Source organism: Syngnathoides biaculeatus, chromosome 9 (genome assembly GCF_019802595.1).
Source record: "Syngnathoides biaculeatus isolate LvHL_M chromosome 9, ASM1980259v1, whole genome shotgun sequence".
NCBI classification, from domain to species: Eukaryota; Metazoa; Chordata; class Actinopteri; order Syngnathiformes; family Syngnathidae; genus Syngnathoides; species Syngnathoides biaculeatus.
In genome coordinates, this window is record NC_084648.1 from 4,600,796 (window position 1) to 4,618,007 (window position 17,212).

Genomic DNA, 17,212 nt, shown 5'->3' on the forward strand with positions numbered 1-17,212 from the left:
TAATATGTTCTTTGTGTTTTTGTAATGTATGATAGCATCCTCTAATCAAAAGTTTTCTTTGAAGAGTACTTTCACTTTCAGTTAATGTTGACCCAATAAAGAATTACTGGAACAAATCAATCATTTACTGCTTTTTTTTTTTTTTATTTTACTGGAAGGAGTGCAATGCTCCTCGCTCATAATGATTTGGAGAGGCGACCATACATTCCCAAAAGTACATAACCGGACAATGAGATTTTTTTGTGTGTGTGTGTTTGCGGTTAATAATATGCATTCATAGGCAACTCTTTCTTGTGTCTTCATGAAAATTGAAATATATATACTGTATATGTGTGCGTGTATAGGCGCCATGGTGGAGCAACTGGTTAAAGCTTTGGCCTCACAGATCTGAGGACCGGGGGTTCAACTCCTAGCCCCGCCTGTGTGAGGTTTGCATGTTCTCCCCATGCCTGTGTGTGTTTTCTCCAGGCACTCTGATTTCCTTCCATATCCCAAAAACATGCATTGTTTGGAGACTCTAAATTGTCCTTAGGCGTGATTGTGAGTGCGACTGTTGTATGTCTCCATGTGCCAGTTCAGGGTGTACCCTGTCTGGGAGAGGCTTCAGCACTCGTGTGACCCTTGTGAGGATAAGCAGCTAAGAAAATGGATGGATGAATATACACACACACACACACACACACCATATTTACTCGTCTGCCTTGAGTCACATTGTGGTAAGTGATAGCCTACTCAGAATCCAAATGGCCTGATGTGATGTACTCTTTACCGCTGCAACAGCTTCAACTCTTGTGGGAGTTTTGCACCAATTTTTACACCATTTTTCCAAGACCATATTTGCGAGGTCCCACACGGATCTTGAAAGGAAAGGCATGGCTCACTGTCCCCTCGAAATCAACCCAATGGTGTTATATCGGGTAGAGGTCAGGACTCTGTGCAGGCCACCCAAGTCCATCCTTTTTGCACTGGTCTGCAGACAGGCTGTAACAAGAATATCCCCTAATCCCCAAACTAGTTGACTCGCCAAAATGACTTAGTATGCTGAAGCATTCAGATTTCCTTACATTGGAAATGAGGGGGTAATATTTTGTATTTCATAGCTTACAACGATTTTTTGATGTGCTTAATGAACAAATTGAAGAGTGATCTACACAGAGGATCTTATTTGGTTACAAAACAACTCTCAAATGCTGCATTCACTTCCAAATCGAGGCATGTGCTCTCAATGACATTTGTGTCATTGTGCTTGAGAGAGAGAGGGATAAACTTTTCTCTCGAGTATTTTTTTCACTTGTCCTACATTGAATTTCCGTAATGTATGTTGACGCTAAGCTTTATGTACCAATTCTCTTTGAGTGTCATATTTACCAATTCTCATGCATCATGCTCTCAAGGGCCTGTTTTTGTGTTGGACAAATGATTGCTTTGTATGATCTTTTGACACCCAAAACCCGTCGATGGTATAAATTCTTGCACACTCTCTTCATTTCTTCACAACATTCTCAACAACTCCTGGACTCGGTTCTTTTTCAAGGTAACTGAAAGACGACCATTCTTTTTCTGAAAATTTTCAAAAGATGTTCGGGTTGTACATTTTCACCCTGTTTAACTTATTGTCTTTCAGTAAGTTCTGTTTGTGGTCCATTATGGGGATTTCTGGAGGGGCATTCTTGCTCCTAATCCTGCTGCTCAACACTAGAACAATTTCAGGTATGCACTTTTTAGAATCACTTCTACCCCTTTCTCTTTGTCTTCTTAGGCAGGAAATTGTAAAATCACAGTTTGATATTAAATGTAATTTTCTCTTTGTACTTCATTGTCATCTCCAAACAGCCAACATAGCAAATCAAAGCTATTTTATTTATATGGCATAATTCATACACAAGGTAACTCAATATGCTTTACATGATTACAAAAGGATTTGAACAGCTATACCTTTACATTAAGGTTCAATTCTAAATTGTTTGACTGTTGAACTATTTGGAGTTCCACAATTGACTGTAATTCCAAACTAAACAAAATGTGGGTTAATTTTGATTATGAAATCAAATGAAAGCCCAAACTTTCCATGCCATGACTTGTGTGTTTACAGAATCTTGTGGAAACCACAATTTAATATGATTTACTCTTCTTAGGTTCAGTTGTTTCCAGCTGTGACGCGTGCCATGAAAAAGCAAGGTGCCAAGAGTCACAGGAAAGAGGCGACTCCTTTACCAGCTTTTCATGCGTCTGCAAAGATGGCTTTGTAGGCGATGGTCTGAGCTGTTACAATACATTAGTCTGTAGCGACGGTTCCTGCTGCAGTCAAGGTTATGAATGGGCACCTGAGAGCGGCTGCATGGACATTGACGAGTGCTCGCTCCTTGACTCGCCGTGCACGGCCCCTCAGGTTTGTCAAAACATGCCAGGCTCCTATGAATGCCTCAAGCCTGCCTCACTTTCCAGATCTGGCCCTTCCCCGCAATCAGTTCAGTTCAGTTGTGGACACACAGTGTGTCCAGCAGGTATGGACTGCATTGGGGTTAATGGGACAAGCTGTGCTGACCCTTGTGAGACTTACACCGTCCTGGATGATGACTGGCGTTCGACACAGTTTAGATATCCTAATTCTAACCAAGCAAATTGTGACCGAAATGTTGAGTGGCGAGGATGGTATCGCCTGGTTCTGGGAAACAACAGTGCACAGATGCCTGAGCAATGTATCGAAGAAAACATGTGTGGAACCCATGCTCCTCTGTGGATAACGCAACCTCATCCTACGCAGTCTCATGTGATTGTATCTCGTACTGTGTGTAATGTCTGGGTGGGAGATTGCTGCCATTTTCGATCACACAACATCCATGTCAAGCTTTGCTCAACAGCAGCTACCAGCTACTACGTCTACAAACTTGTGAAGCCATCAACATGCCGTCTTGCTTACTGTGCAGGTATTGTTCCATTTGAAACAATTAACACTATATAGACAGTTTAGTGTAAAATGTTGCTTCTGTTGGTCTAAATGTAAAAAATCTTTATTTTTGAACACCAATGAAAACATCTGCTCAAAAACTCCCCTTTCAGAGTTTAATGAAACTGGTTCTTCAACACTGCCACCTGAAATTCCTTCCACCCCATCAACAACTGTCAACATCGGAACGACAGAACCCCCACCAACCACAGCAATACCAACAATAAATGAAGGTGAGGTCCGTCTGGCGAACGGAGGAAACAGCTCCTGCTCTGGCAGAGTGGAAATCTTCCACCGTGGACAGTGGGGGACAGTGTGTGACGATATCTGGGACCTGAAGCATGCGCAAGTAGTGTGCAGACAGTTGGGCTGCGGCAGGGCCCTGGCCGCCCTCTCCAGGGCTCACTTTGGACAGGGCAGAGGGCCCATTTGGTTGGATAATGTCAGATGCACCGGAGGTGAAGCAAAGCTGGGCGAGTGCAGTCACCAAGGGATCGGATCGCACAACTGTGGTCACCATGAGGATGCCGGAGTGGTTTGTGAAGGTGAGAAAACCTCAAGTGGACAATTCTGATCTCCCTGCTCAGCTACACGGTTTTGTACGAGCAATAGAGTTTTCTCTCCCAGGTTCACCAAATTTGTATTGATGACAATCGTTTTCAACAAAGCTAATCCTTTCATCCGTATGTTGTTGTGTTAGCTGCATCACCCGTGAGGCTGGTCAACTCTGACAAGCGCTGCTCTGGAAGAGTTGAGGTCTACCATAATGGACAATGGGGGACTGTGTGTGATGACATATGGGACCTCACCAATGCCAAAGTGGTGTGTAGACAGTTGGACTGCGGCAGGGCTCGTTCAGCACTGCACAGCGCAGCCTTTGGGCAGGGCAGCGGACCCATCTGGCTGGATGATGTCCGTTGTCTTGGAAATGAAACCTCGATAACGAGCTGCAAACATCGTGGATTTGGCAGACACAACTGTGTACACAGGGAGGATGCCAGCGTTGTTTGTGAAGGTAGGTATGTTGTTATTAAAATTTGGCATAATTACATGATGAAATTAATGACCGTATCCATATTTTGTTTAGAAACGCAACCTTCACTCAGACCTTCTCAGCTCATTTGTGGCCCTGACAAAATCCGAGTGGGCCTGGATTCCGTTAGCATAACACACGCTGGTTACAACCCCCGCTCAGGCAACCTGGCCGTCCGCAACTGTTCCTGGGTCAGCGTGCAAGGTGATATCGTGTGGTACGAAGCTGACGCACGGGCAGATGCCTGTGGAAACTCACTCAGGGTAACAAACTCTACACCTTGATACACCCCTGTACTTTAGGCCCGTGTTTATTTCAAAATGTCTTCTGCAGTCATCTGGTTATGAAGTATTAGATGTCTGCAATGGTTATCTTACAGTTTGGGTCACTTGTAAGTCAATGTGCCACTGGGCGTAACAAGCTAATTTTGGCCTTGAGCAATGATGGTTTGAGTGATCTGAATTAAAGCTCCAAATCCCTTCTGGTCTCTGTGCCAGTGTAAAATACAATCATTATTTTCTGGAACACCTGTCTCCCCTCATCTGCTACATTTGCATTACATTCATTATCAAATCAGATCACGTAGTCATAGATCATTTAAAGAGAGTGTATTGATGCTAACCCATTACCATCTTTCAGACCAACAGCACCCACGCCATCTACTCCAACAGTTTATTTATCTACCCATTGAGCAACACATCCTTCTCTCCCCCTATGAGTCTTCCTTTCTCGTGCGCTTATCCTCTGGATGCAGACAGCAGGCTGAACGTGGCCATCAGACCATTCCTTGCGTGAGTAGGAATAGTACTTTAATGAACAGGACTCTTTTTGCTGTGGTAAATCATTGATCGAGCACTAATGTAAAGTGTGCCGATCCGTTGTTGTATAGTTTCTCCAGCCAGTGTCAAGTGGCATATGTCATATAATAGAGTGAGGTACATTTGTATCATGTATCATCACTCTAATTCATGATCGTTAGTTACATTACAATTCCAACGATGACAATAGAGGGTTTGACGTAGCTTGATGACCATACTGTATGTGTTGTTTCTTGACAGGTTGGACGGTGGTATTGTTGGCTCAGGTGACAAAGCCAGAGCCTCCATGGTCCTGTTCCGCAACTCCAACTTCACGGAGCCTTATTCAGCGGCGCTCGTCGTCCTTCCAGTGGGCTCGCCATTGTATGTTGGGGTCTCTGTGAACAAACAAGATCCCAGTTTGGCGATTGTTTTGGAGGATTGCTTCGCCTCTCACTTCTCAAACCCTGATTACCCAGAGCGATACTCTCTAATTCGCAACAAGTATGGATCTGATCAGAATATAGATTCATGATTGTAAGCTGTTGATAACTAGTGATGTTCTGTTGTCTCATCAGATGTCCCGCAGATCGCCAACAAGTGTCCGTGATTGAGAGTGGCTCGTCCCTCCGGGCTCGTTTCTCTGCTCTGTTCTTCCTGATTCAGGGTGACTATCGAAATATTTACCTCCACTGTAGCTTCAGCCTGTGTGACCGGAGGAGGTACTCTTGCACCCCGGTGAGGAACACATTTTTTCAAAATTTCCTTCACAGCATTGCAACTCCACGTTCATTTTTGCTTATTAACAATTATAATGGTCTGTTTTTGTTTTTTCATGCTTCCACCATGTAGCCTTGCACAAGAAGAGCACACCGCTCTGTCTCAAACTCTGCCGCGCTCGAGCCACTCACCATTGGTCCAATCACTTGTAAGCATAATCAATCTGGTGTCAGGCTATTTGTTCAAAAAATGTTGAGTTAATAGCAAAGGCTCTTTGTCCCTCTTTCCTTTTTATCTTCAGGGGATAAATCATCCAAGTGACATCCAGTGGAATAAAAGACATACCGGTTAAAAAGCAGTAATAAAAAAAAAAAAAACAGTGAGCCTATCCTCTCTGATTGAGGATGAGATGTGTGTTACACCCTCGGATGTCCAGCAGTCCAATACAACTGACATATAGAACAACAATGCTTCACAGTTTCATTGTGGGTAATTTCGAGTAATTAAATAATCTACAGAGTATGTTTTGGGGTTATGGGAAGAAAACAGAGAATCAAGAGAAAATCAACTCAAGAATGGCAACAACCTGCAAACTCCACACAGATGTTTGAACAGAGATTGGACTCAGATCTCCTGACTGTGAGGCAGAGGTGTTCAGAACAAATCCCACTATGTTGTGACAGCATGCTCATTTGTCATAAAATTCCATTACTTTTTAAATGATCATCTCTGACTAATAATCATCAGCAACTCATCATGAAAATAAATGAGCAGATCATTTTGAAAAATAGAAAAGTCTTGTGGTCTTCATTGAAACAAAAACAGGTGAAGATGTTACTCTTCAAAACAAATGCTAAATGTTTCCTCGGGCATAATAATATTGCCATGTCTCAACAGTTCTGAAATCAGAATGTACTGAGATTAATTGAGAAAATGAGGTCAATAGTTGTGCTCTGACAAATGTATCTGCATTTGCGGTACCTTCAAAGTAACGGCTTTTATTTAAGGAAATGAAATGGTAACATGCTGACATTGAACCAGGGTAGCTGAGTGTTTGCCACTGTACGAATCAATACGCCTAAAGAAAAAAAAGTGCAGTCATTTTCCAATGATTGTAGCTAAATGACTTCAGGAAGAATGAGCCCTTCTCATCAGCAAGACCGGAGGCCTCGTGTACAAAGACTTGCGTAGATTTCCTTCTGAAACTTGGCAAACGCTCAAATGCAAAAATATCCAGATGTATCAATCTGTTCATTTTCTTCGTACATCCCAATCAAGATAGAATTGAGCGCACATGTTGGAGTAGCTGACCCCTCCCTGTCCACGCCCAGATTTAAATGTACAAATCATATTCAATTGAACCTTGCACCTGAGATCCTGCCCTCTGTGTGGTCAGAGAAAAAAAAGAAAATGAACAAAGGTAACTCACATTAAGAATTTTTTCTTCTGAATGTGAAGTTGCCCAGGTGCGCAAGAAAATCCCCTTTGGCATGTCGTCCTCCGGCATAAACAACAAAGTGAAATGGGGATTGAATTGGACAACATCTGTAGGCTTGGAAGAGCACACACACACACTGAAGGAAAAAATAAGTGGTCAGACAATAAGGTGGAGGTGAAATGGGGGACAGCTGCCCACTGCCAAGTGTGCTCAAAATAAGCGGAAGAACCGGCGCAGAAGGTCTCGCCGTGTTCAAGGAGAGAGTTGCTGCAATTATGGGAGGTGGTAGGAAACGTGGCTGACTCTGATCACCCCACGAGGTAAATACCATTTATTTTTATACCTCACAGCAAATGTGTTCATACAGTCAACTATCCCCAACCCTATGAGATTAAGGTAAAGACTTTCCACCAGGTTTAAGAGTGTTTATGGGAAAATAAAGACATGAATGAGAATATTTGGTATCGATGAATTTGACTGGGATTGACATCTTTGGGTTGTCTAAGTGAGCAATGAGCAAGGCCCTTTTGTTGACCATCACTGTGTGACCTCACAAATATTCTCCTGGAAGAATGGCCCAAAACTCCGAGACCTTGTTGAAAATCTTCCCTCAAGAGCTAAAGCTGCAAAGGGTAAACCAATGGCACCTTAAACTGTATGGATCTAGAATTGAGTATCACCAAGAAAACTCAGATGTGAGTCAAGGCATGTAAGTGAGTGCATTTGGGAATAGAGTGTTTCCACAACCTCAATTTGACCATCATTATTCCACTTACACATATCCACAATGTTATTTTGTCTGGTTAAAACTTCCACCCATACATTTTGCAACCTGCCTATCTTCACAAGGCTCGCGGCAGTGCGAGCCTATCCCAAGTAAATTTGCGCGAAAGGGTGACTACAGTAAAGCCTGAACTGGTTGCCAGTCAGTTGATTGAGGATATCTGAAAAGGGACATCTAGAAATCTTGAATTAAGGTGAACTAAATATCATTTTAAATTATAAAATTATGACCAGTCACAATTGGAATGTGAGTGGCAACTGTAGAGTGTTGGCCTCGCAGTTCTGAGGTCCCGGGTTCAATCTCGGCCCTCCGTGTGTGGCGTTTGAATGTTCTTCCCATGCCTGCGTGGGTTTTCTCTGAGCACTCTGGTTTCCTCCCTCATCCCCAAAACATGCATTAATTGCACACTAAATTGCCCCTAGGTATGATTGTGAGTGTGACTGTTGTCTGTCTCCATGTGCCCTGCGATTGGCTGGCAACCAGTTCAGGGTGGACCCCGCCTCCTGCCCGTTGACAGCTGGGATAGGCTCCAGCACTCCCACAACCCTTGTGAGGCTAAGCGGCTAATTAAATGGATGACTGGACTGTGGATTGTAGATATCTCCCAGCGATTAGTAAAAGATATCTACAATGCAGTTGTAGAATCAGTGAGTCATGGTTCAGATGTATACCTGCATTGGAACATTACAGATGATTTAGGTCATTAAAAACCCAATACACAACAATGACAAAAGTGATGTCGTTTTGCCAAAATGATATTACAGCATTTCATGTGCATTTTCATGAGATACATGAACCAGTGGTGAATTGTATGCATACAGACATGAACCTCGAAATGTATGACTGAAAGAGCAATGTGTAAAATATTAATTGACCTTTACAGTCACCACTGCTCTCATTAATCCTGTAAACTACAATAATATCCGTCGTTTTTCACAGAGGGTAAATATTATATACCTGAATATTTTTCCATGCGCTCTCTGCATGTGTTGCTCCTCCATTTGTTTTCTCCTCCGTTTTTGGGGGTGAATTGGATTGAAGTTTCCCTTCCTGGAAAGAGTCACATCAAACACATCACAGCACATATGGCAAAAACTGTCCATTGCCTAAGCCGCCTATCCTCACAAAGGTTGCAGGAGTACTGGAGCCTATCCCAGCTAACATCGGGTGAAAGGCCCTGAACTGGTCGCCAGTCAGTTGCAGGGCACATATCGACACCATCACTGAGTGCAAATTGTTCCCATGCTGCCCACCAGTAAGAAGTGTATGTATGTGTTGGAGAGGAGGGAAGGGCGGGGGCACTTGTCCACGCTGCCTATTGTGAAGTGAGTTAAGTTCCCAACCCCCATACAGCGCTCATATCTAAAGTTTACGCTCACCCAAACCCAAAAATAAATAAATAAACAAAAAATCGCCTCAAATGACCTATAAGTCGAATCACTCGTATCTTAAGGCACCTTTCTATGTATGTAAATTTGTCACACCAAAGAGAAAACTGTTGTTAACACCCCCTGGCAAATTTCAGCAATTAAAAAGTAGAGTATATACCCGAAAATGAGGCTTCAAAATTGTGACAAATCAAGCTGTTGTCTCCTCTCTCAAACACTGTGGGTGTGTCCGCTGAATGTGCTGCAACAACCCCCGCTCAACTGTCAGCAGTCAGTCAAATACCACTACGTCTAGAATCTTTTTTATAGCTATGCATGTTTGAAAATACTTTATACCCTCCTACTGCGGTGGCTAGCGGGTCTTTGCGGGCTTTCCAGGGCACGACAAGAAGCGCTTGCCATCTGCCAGCTCACTCGCTAGTCAGAGCTCCTTCTGACCATTCGCATCGTCACCTCCTCACTTGCTGATGTCGACCTGCATAGTGGAAGCACTTCAGGGAAAGTCAACCATTAAACATGGCAACAGAAGTTCAAGAAGTTCACACTGCACGACAGACATTTTGAGTCCATGTGTCCTGCTACTTACATACTCTGCATATGTTTTACATTACAACATATTACAGTAGCCTGAATAACACAAAATACATAACACTTGGTAATTCTAAACTGCAGCATGCAGGAAAATGCATTTTGCGGGGCGGAGGCGTATCTTGCTAACTAACTGTTCAAGTGGCATAGAAAGGGGCCACATAATTATAGTTCACTAACTGACAAACAATTTCAAACAAAGTTTTTATGTAGTGGAGGAGAGGACATAGTTCTCTGCATTTGTAGCAATTAACTACAAACATATAGGGTATAATGTATTTTAATCATGATTGATGAATCCTAATTTGTCACCATATGCAGTCACCTCTTTTTGTCCGTGATTGGCTCAAAGTCAACTGATAATCTGTTCCAAGTTACATAGCCGCACCCAAATCAAGTGCTTGCTTTGTAGCATTCTTTTTCTGGAATGTGTAAGTGTAGTTTACTGACGTAAAACATTGGAAATATCAGATAAGCGCTCGGGGCAGAACAAAGCAGGAAGCTAAACATTTACTTCAGATATACTTTATAAACAGTTTTCAGAGGGGGGTTCAAGCTAATATTGAGTCAATTATTAAGACAGGCTATTGTGTAACCACACAACAAAATGCATAATGTGTTTATTTATCAAGCATGGTGAAATTATTTGGACATTGAGGAAATCAATGTCTTAACACATGTAACATACGTGTACGGTTTAGTGTGTATAAACACAACAGCAACACTCTACGATGCCATGTTTGCACTGTTTTGAAAGGTCGTACTTTTAAAAACATACTATAACTTGACGATTACACATGAAAAAATACCGAGACAATATATGGGTAAAAGATAAAAAGTACAACTAAAAAAATTGAAGTTACTTATGTTTCAAGAATGCGGTACATTGTATGAGAAAATTAGTTACAACAACAGAGTTGCACTGTATTTTTGTTAAAATGTTGAGGTCTGGATTCAATATATAAAATAATGTAATATAATAATACAGCATATATCAACCTAGACTACAATAGATCATGCCACAATGTATAATATTATCACCATTTCTAGAAATCTAGGGAGAATCATGGATGTTTATTAACTTGATCTCGACATTAAGTTTGATAATTTGTTGATATATAGTATTCTTAGTTTGGTGGTATTTTCACATATATTCAACAATCACCTAGCTAACCAATCATTTTCCTAAGCTTGTTTGAAATTGTGAACCCATACTAATACTGTAGTATTCAACTGAAATATACAGAGGGGCTATTTCATATTTTTATGGTTAAGTTAAGTCAGTAAAAAATAAAGGGATTCATGAAATCTCAAAATGTATTTAAATATAAAAGCTTAACTACAATATTTATTTACTTGGGAGGAAAGACTGACAGTTTTATACAAATATATCGATTAACAGGGGAATGTACAAACTACATTCATCACTTTCTGGTGTCTATTCAACTCTGCCCGATATTGACTGATCGCCGTATAGTTTATTGACTCTGGGTTTGTTCTGTTTGAGGTCTATTTTTTGGAAATCGTTTTGATTAATATGTAACAATTTCCACTGAATATGAGGATCGGCTGTCAATGAACCATTTGTGTGTTTGACAAGTGATTGTTTGGTGTGATCGCTTGTATAGCATATCTGGCCTATAAATGCCCTCATTCTTCCCTCGCCTAAATCACCAGCAGCTCCTGGATCCCTATCAAGGTAATACGTGAAGCGAAGCGATGATTTTTTTTTTTTTTAATAACAGCACAATTCTTTAAAAAAAAGAGTCAGGATTACACAGATATTATTTGTAGGTAGTCAATCTTTTATGTATAGTGTGTGAACTAACTCACTGCTTTTCTTTTTCTTAGTAAAGTCCAACATGGGGATGCTTAGAAGAGAAATATTATTTCTGATTTTGCAACTCCTTACTACAAAAGGATCAGGTATACTTTTGGTGTCGCTGGGTTTTCACTTTTGTTTTCCTGTACTCTCACACACAGTTAGAGTCAATGAAAAGCATTCAAAGTCAAGTAACTCATTGAAAACATACAGTAAATGCAGTACATTGCTCCAAGGATCTTGGGAGCTATCACTGTTTAAAAACCCCTTGAAGAAATGGACAGGAATTGTTGAAATACAGCACAGTTGATTTTAATGTACTATATGCACAAATTAGGAAATGATGTCAATATTCAAACATGAAATTATGCAAAATTGAAGCTTTGAACTTTCCCTTTGGCTGGCTTAGTCTCGCAATGTTGTTTGAGATTTGGACTCTTGTTCCACTTTTGGACCATGAATACCTTTAAATTAAGGTTCAATTCGAAATTGTTTGACTGCTAAACTGCTTTCAGTTCCATAACTGACTGTCAGTCCAAACTAAACAAAATGCAGATTGATTTTGATCATGGACTCAGATGAAAGTCCAATCTTTCCATGCCATTACTTTTTGTGTGTAGTGACGTGTGTGCTTACAGAATCTTGTGGAAAAGACAATTATGTACGATTTACTCTCCTTAGGTTCCGTTGTTTCCAGCTGTGATGCGTGCCATGAAAAAGCAAAGTGCCAAGAGTCGCAGGAAAGAAGCGACTCCTTTACCGGCTTCTCATGCGTCTGCAAGGATGGCTTTGTAGGCGATGGTCTGAGATGTTACAATACCTTAGTCTGTAGCGACGGTTCCTGTTGCAGTCAAGGTTATGAATGGGCACCAGAGAGCGGCTGTGTGGACATTGACGAGTGCTCGCTCCGAGACTCACTCTGCATGGCCCCTCAGGTTTGTCAAAACATCCCAGGCTCCTATGAATGCCTCAAGCCCGCCTTACTTTCCAGATCTGGCCTTTCCGCACAATCAGTCCAGTTCAGTTGTGGACACACAGTGTGTCCAGCAGGTATGGACTGCATTGGGAATAATGGGACAAGCTGCGCTGACCCTTGTGAGACCTACACCATCCTGGATGATGACTGGCGTTCGACAGAAAATGGTTTTACCTCACCTGCAAAGTGTGACAGAAATGTTGAGTGGCGAGGCTGGTATCGCTTATTCCTGGGACAAAACAGTGCACATATTCCACAGGGATGTGTCCGTGGATTCAAGTGTGGAACCCATATAACTATGTCACTGGGAGAACCTCATCCCACACAGTCTAATGTCATTGTCACTCGTGGTGTGTGTAATACCTGGAGTGATGACTGTTGCCGTTTTAATTCACAAAGAATCCATGTCAAGCTCTGCTCTACAGTGGCTTCCACCTACTATGTCTACAAACTTGTGAAGCCACCCACGTGTCATTGGGCATACTGTGCAGGTACAAAGAAAACCAAATTTTAATTGTCTGTTGGTGTAATTGTTTTGTGGAGTTATTCAGTCTAACAAAACTCTTTTGTTCTTCAGAGGTTAATGAAACAAGTTATTTTACGACACCTGAACCTGAAGGTTCTGCAACGGAACCAACAACAAATGCGGCAGAAATGACAACTCTTGATATTAATCCCACAACACCTTTCATCAGTGAAACAACCGAAGTTCGCGTTAATTCAACAACATCTACAACGACACATACCCGTGCAACATCAACAATCCCAACAATAAATGAAGGTGAGGTCCGCCTGGCTAACGGAGGAAACAGCTCCTGCTCTGGCAGAGTGGAAATCTTCCACCGTGGACAGTGGGGGACGGTGTGTGACGATATCTGGGACCTGAAGCATGCGCAAGTAGTGTGCAGACAGTTGGGCTGCGGCAGGGCCCTGGCCGCCCTCTCCAGGGCTCACTTTGGACAGGGCAGAGGGCCCATTTGGTTGGATAATGTCAGATGCACCGGAGGTGAAGCAAAGCTGGGCGAGTGCAGTCACCAAGGGATCGGATCGCACAACTGTGGTCACCATGAGGATGCCGGAGTGGTTTGTGAAGGTGAGAAAACCTCAAGTGGACAATTCTGATCTCCCTGCTCAGCTACACGGTTTTGTACGAGCAATAGAGTTTTCTCTCCCAGGTTCACCAAATTTGTATTGATGACAATCGTTTTCAACAAAGCTAATCCTTTCATCCGTATGTTGTTGTGTTAGCTGCATCACCCGTGAGGCTGGTCAACTCTGACAAGCGCTGCTCTGGAAGAGTTGAGGTCTACCATAATGGACAATGGGGGACTGTGTGTGATGACATATGGGACCTCACCAATGCCAAAGTGGTGTGTAGACAGTTGGACTGCGGCAGGGCTCGTTTAGCACAGCACAGCGCAGCCTTTGGGCAGGGCAGCGGACCCATCTGGCTGGATGATGTCCGTTGTCTTGGAAATGAAACCTCGATAACGAGCTGCAAACATCGTGGATTTGGCAGACACAACTGTGTACACAGGGAGGATGCCAGCGTTGTTTGTGAAGGTAGGTATGTTGTTATTAAAATTTGGCATAATTACATGATGAAATTAATGACCGCATCCGTATTTTGTTTAGAAACGCAACCTTCACTCAGACCTTCTCAGCTCATTTGTGGCCCTGACAAAATCCGAGTGGGCCTGGATTCCGTTAGCATAACACACGCTGGTTACAACCCCCGCTCAGGCAACCTGGCCGTCCGCAACTGTTCCTGGGTCAGCGTGCAAGGTGATATCGTGTGGTACGAAGCTGACGCACGGGCAGATGCCTGTGGAAACTCACTCAGGGTAACAAACTCTACACCTTGATACACCCCTGTACTTTAGGCCCGTGTTTATTTCAAAATGTCTTCTGCAGTCATCTGGTTATGAAGTATTAGATGTCTGCAATGGTTATCTTACAGTTTGGGTCACTTGTAAGTCAAGGTGCCACTGGGCGTAACAAGCTAATTTTGGCCTTGAGCAATGATGGTTTGAGTGATCTGAATTAAAGCTCCAAATCCCTTCTGGTCTCTGTGCCAGTGTAAAATACAATCATTATTTTCTGGAACACCTGTCTCCCCTCATCTGCTACATTTGCATTACATTCATGACCAAATCAGGTCACGTAGTCATAGATCATTTAAAGAGAGTTTATTGATGCTAACCCATTACCATCTTTCAGACCAACAGCACCCACGCCATCTACTCCAACAGTTTATTTATCTACCCATTGAGCAACACATCCTTCTCTCCCCCTATGAGTCTTCCTTTCTCGTGCGCTTATCCTCTGGATGCAGACAGCAGGCTGAACGTGGCCATCAGACCATTCCTTGCGTGAGTAGGAATAGTACTTTAATGAACAGGACTCTTTTTGCTGTGGTAAATCATTGATCGAGCACTAATGTAAAGTGTGCCGATCCGTTGTTGTATAGTTTCTCCAGCCAGTGTCAAGTGGCATATGTCATATAATAGAGTGAGGTACATTTGTATCATGTATCATCACTCTAATTCATGATCGTTAGTTACATTACAATTCCAACGATGACAATAGAGGGTTTGACGTAGCTTGATGACCATACTGTATGTGCTGTTTCTTGACAGGTTGGACGGTGGTTTTGTTGGCTCAGGTGACAAAGCCAGAGCCTCCATGGTCCTGTTCCGCAACTCCAACTTCACGGAGCCTTATTCAGCGGGCCCAGTTGTCCTTCCAGTGGGGTCGCCATTGTATGTCGGGGTCTCTGTGAACAAACAAGATCCCAGTTTGGCAATTGTTTTGGAGGATTGCTTCGCCTCTCACTTCTCAAACCCTGATTACCCAGAGCGATACTCTCTAATCCGTAACAAGTATGCATCTGATCAGAATATAGATTCATGATCGCAAGATGTTGATAATTAGTGATGTTCTGTTGTCCTCATCAGATGTCCTGCTGATCGCCAACAAGTGTCAGTGGTTGAGAGTGGCTCGTCTCTCCGGGCTCGTTTCTCGGCTCTGTTCTTCCTGATTCAGGGTGACTATCGAGATATTTACCTCCATTGCAGCCTCAGCCTGTGTGACCAGAGGAGCAACTCTTGCATTCCGGTGAGGAACATTTATTACCATTAGTATTTAATTTGATTCATAATATTACTACACCATGTCTATTATTGCTTAATAACCTATTTGTTATAACCTTATACTGTTGCTTTTCACATGGTTCCACTGTAAAGCCTTGCACAAGGAGAGCACGCTCTGTCTCAAACCCTCCTCCAATGAAGCCACTCACCATTGGTCCAATCAAATGTAAGCATACTCTATATTTCAGTCAGGTATCCAGTTATATGTTGGAATAGGAAAAAAATGAATAAATAACATTCGATATTTTGTTCCTTTCTTTTTTATCTTCAGGGGAGAAATCATCTGAGTGACATCCATTTAAAGAAATAACATTATTTCGCTTTTATTACTCAGCCACCTGAGTATTGAGAAAAATGGTGAGATTTACAGTAGTTTATATGGATTAGAATAAATTGTATTATTTTGTAAACGACCCCTAAACTATATTAATCGCCACTAAGTGAAATGTATAATTTGACACCCACAGAATTATGATAAAAAGCAAAGATTACATTTGCCTTTCTGTCTGCCTTTTTTTCCATTAACTCATCAATTTTGAATTGTATATTTTGTACACAAGCCACAATAATGAATAAAGTTACTGGCACAACATTATTACCAAAGCACTGTGATGCCCTTAAAATTAAATCACATTTCTTCTTCTCGATTATTTTCTTTGCCGTGAAGTTACTTCTCATATGAACCAGAATAAAAACCAGATAAACCTTTCTCAGCTGTCATAACACTGTTACTCTCTATATATTGAAACACTGAATTGCTGTTACCCTCCTATATAAAGTACATACACAAATTAAGTAAGTAAGTTTCCTTTGGCTTGTCCTGTTAGGGGTCACCACAGTGTGAAATCTCAGATGATTTGTTTGGCACAGATTTTACTCCACATGCCCTTCCTGACACAACCCCTCTTGGGGAGTGGAGACCCCAGTGGGGTACGAACTCGCGACCCCTGGTTTACCAAACCAACGCAGTAACCGCTTCGCTATGGGGCCTCTCACAAGTACTTCTCAATAAATGAGTATAATGTCAAAAGCTTAATTCTGTGAGTCACTAGTTCAAGTCAAAAAGTGACACTCATGGAGATGCTCTATCCCCACTCGGAGTGAAATATATGTACTGACTTTGGCAATATATGTATAATTTTGATGATTATATTCACTGATATTGTTTTCAAACAGTCAATGCGTATGTCTTTGCAATCGGCTACCATTTCTCTTCTTTATTCCAAAACAAAGCAAAGTCGATATGCAAATGAGTAATTACAGACGATCCAGTCATTTCAATAATCGTTATAAATTGTTTGTCAAAGTGCTTGCTACACAATTAGAGAGGGTAACAGCATTATTAGTACCTTTGGATGATTCATACATTGTCCAAGCTGCTTATCCTCACAAGGGTCAAAGGAGTGTCGGAGCCTAGCCCAGCTAGCTTCAGGCAAAAGGTGGACTACACTATCAACTGGTCGGTAGTCTGTCACAGAGGACATAGCGACACCATCACTGAGCAGGAATCGATCCCATGCTGCCCCGCACCAAAGTCAGGCATGTGTACCACTACACCATCAGTGTC

The 17,212-nt window shown here is 42.2% G+C and overlaps 1 protein-coding gene across 1 annotated transcript; it reads left to right on the plus strand.

The window, feature by feature from the left end:
- Positions 1 to 1,646: 1,646 nt before the first annotated feature.
- Positions 1,647 to 15,936, plus strand: LOC133505852 (deleted in malignant brain tumors 1 protein-like). The gene is given in 17 exon segments (XM_061829363.1): positions 1,647 to 1,710; positions 2,136 to 2,467; positions 3,186 to 3,492; positions 3,648 to 4,243; positions 4,620 to 4,771; positions 5,039 to 5,281; positions 5,356 to 5,515; positions 5,630 to 5,705; positions 12,199 to 12,984; positions 13,071 to 13,668; positions 13,710 to 14,056; positions 14,129 to 14,337; positions 14,714 to 14,865; positions 15,133 to 15,375; positions 15,451 to 15,610; positions 15,739 to 15,811; positions 15,917 to 15,936. Coding segments are annotated over 17 exon segments (4,518 nt in total).
- The last annotated feature ends 1,276 nt before the right edge of the window (positions 15,937 to 17,212 follow it).